The 2,543-nt window shown below is 50.0% G+C and overlaps 1 protein-coding gene across 1 annotated transcript in view; it reads right to left on the bottom strand.

Annotated features, from left to right (window-relative positions):
- NR2E1 (nuclear receptor subfamily 2, group E, member 1) overlaps window positions 1-2,543 on the bottom strand; it is a 26,498-nt gene that overhangs the window by 8,870 nt on the left and 15,085 nt on the right. The window contains exons 4-6 of the mRNA XM_009893864.1: window positions 2,440-2,527; window positions 1,970-2,205; window positions 505-651 (exon numbers count right to left, since the gene is read on the bottom strand). Coding sequence (XP_009892166.1) covers window positions 505-651; window positions 1,970-2,205; window positions 2,440-2,527 — 471 coding nt within the window. The remainder of the gene's footprint in view (window positions 1-504; window positions 652-1,969; window positions 2,206-2,439; window positions 2,528-2,543) is intronic.

Below are 2,543 nucleotides of genomic sequence, written 5' to 3'. Positions count from 1 at the left end.
AGAGAGAGGAGAGGAGAGGAGAGGAGAGGAGAGGAGAGGAATGGTCTTCAAAAATCACCTCAGACATACACCGAGGCCATATGCTTAACTAAGCACTTCTCATCCCAAAATAGCAATGTAAGATGCTGTGCCCATTTTATGGAGCAGAAAGTTGTCCCACAAGTACAGAAGCAGATTTGACATGCTGAGTTTGGTCTGCAGCCTGGTGACTTTTCCTCTGGAACTTTTCCTCCCATAACATTCACTTTATATTAGACTTTTTTCTGGGTTGATTTTCCTTTGCTTCATGAAATAACAGTTGGAGGAAAGCAGTTTCTAAATCTGGTTGGTTTTTTTTTGTTTTTTTTTTAAGGACAGACTGAAACTCTGCCTTGAACTTCAGAACTGCTGAAGTCCATTACAGATTTAAAGATCTAGGGCTGAAGGCTCAGGACCCATTCTGAACCCTGAGCACTCTTTAACAGGCAGTCCAGGGCAATGCCGCTCCCACCGCTGGTGCCTTACCTGGTCTTGTAAGGACAAGGTGGAGAAGGCTGGAACACTCTTGGCCCACTTGATGCTCATGAACAGGAGTCTGGCTGCTGACTCACAGACGGATTCGGTGGCCACTTCGTAGAGATACATAGGGGTACCATTGACTTCATGTGGGTACTAATGTCAAAAAGAAAATAAAGCAATGTCATACATTGTCACCAGGGCAGCCTGGTCTTCCTCTCCCCTACAGCTGCCATTCAGTGCGTCATGCTCACACTAAATACAGAGCGTGCACTCTCTTATTCTGCAAGCAGAGGGCATTGCTTTCAGCAGGCCCACTCCAAACCGCTCTCTGCTGCTCATCCATGTGGATAAACTGTACCACAGAAACAGTTCTCTGGAGGAGGTTGAAGGGAGAATGAAATTATTACATCAGGGGAAAAAAATTACCAAACTGCCGTGTCATCCTTTATCCCGTTACACAATAGCACACCTCTGGTAGCAGAGTTAAAAAGAATACAAATTTGATGAAGAATTTGCGGTGTGTAACCTGTGCTTCAGAAGCTGATTTAGCGCTCCAGCCTTGCTCAGCAATGCAGTAAGTACTCATTTAGTCTTAACCTTCATCTGGTTCCCCGACTGCAACAGGCTGTAAGCAGATGCATAGAGCTAAGTGTAATTACCTAAAGAGTGTGTAGTGTTGGAATGGAGTTACATTTTCGAGCATGTGCTATGTTTTCTTGCTAAATAATTTCTGATTCAGTATTTTCCAAAATTATAGTATAAAACTGTATGTTGTGATCATGTTCATCATGGATTCTGCTAAGATACAAACTCTGGAAATGGAGAACTATTTAAGTTGTCTCTTCTTTGAGTTTCTAGCTGCTGTGAATATGCAAAATGCCATTGCAAATGGCTTAATGAAAAACATCACCTAATGGTTAATTCCTGTGCAGCTGAGGCCACAGCAGTGCTTCCACTGAGCTACTTAGGAAATGTCACAGCCAAGAAGCACAGAGCCAGCTTAGAAATGTTTGTGTCTGTGTGGACAAGCTGCAGGCATCAGTCAGTACAGGTAGTGCTTTCTGAACTACACCACTATGGGGATGGGCATTTTGCTGAAGAAAACTCAGTAATTGCAGCTCATCCTCATAAAAGAAGGTTTAAAATCGATTTGCGGATGGGCTCCAGGCAGGAGGAGCACTTCGGCAACCATGAGGGTGTGAGGATGTATGACAGACAGAGTTTGTGCGGAGCATATTATCAGTCAATCCTTCTGCATACCCCTTCTGCAGAGAACCTTTTACCCCTTGCACTTTGTATCTTCAGAGATTTTTAGGGACATAACAAGAGAGTTCCCGCCACAACTCACAAGGCCTCAAGCCTTTCTCTTTGCCATGTCTACCCTGGACGGAAGAAGGAGGAGCTGGCAGGTTGCAGGCACCCCAGCAGTGGGGTCTGCGAGCCCACCGGGGGGCCTGGGGCAGTGGCTGACCTTTGGGGTGGGCTGCGCCAGGCCCACCAGAGCCTGCCTCTCAGGGGTGCCGGCGACGGCAGCCAGCTCCAGGCCGTGGGGCTCCAGCTGGGAAACGGCGGGGAAGAAGGCAGGTGCTGGCAGGGCGGCAGCAGGGAAGTGCGGGGCGCCGCCGCTTTCCTCCTTGTGCCCACGGAAGTAGAGGGCCACCTGCTTCCGTATCGTCGACGTCCGGGGGCCTCGCTCATGCTGCACTGCTGCAGGACACCAAGCAGAGGAGAGGGTGTCACCACGCGGTCCAGCACTGGGTACCCCATGTTGCTTGGCTGGGCTTCCCTCCCTCCCTGCAATTTTTTGTGGCCGACCCCATGCCCCGTGCCCAAGGGGTGTATAGCGAGAAATGGGTGAGGTTGCCATGGGACGGGGGGTCATGAGGGACCCAGGAGGGGAGACCTCACCGCCCCCAGCCCCGGGAGAAGGGGAGCAGGTACCGTCTTTGTTCATGTTGACCTCCAAGCACTTCTTCAGCCGGCAGGCCCGGCACTGGTTCCTGTGCGTCTTGTCCACCGGGCAGCCTCCCTGCAACACAGCCAGC

The sequence above is a fragment of the Charadrius vociferus genome, unplaced genomic scaffold (assembly GCF_000708025.1).
Source record: "Charadrius vociferus isolate BGI_N301 unplaced genomic scaffold, ASM70802v2 scaffold129, whole genome shotgun sequence".
Taxonomy (NCBI): Eukaryota; Metazoa; Chordata; class Aves; order Charadriiformes; family Charadriidae; genus Charadrius; species Charadrius vociferus.
Note: the sequence above shows the minus strand (reverse complement) of the source record. Positions and strands in the feature narration are given on the sequence as shown.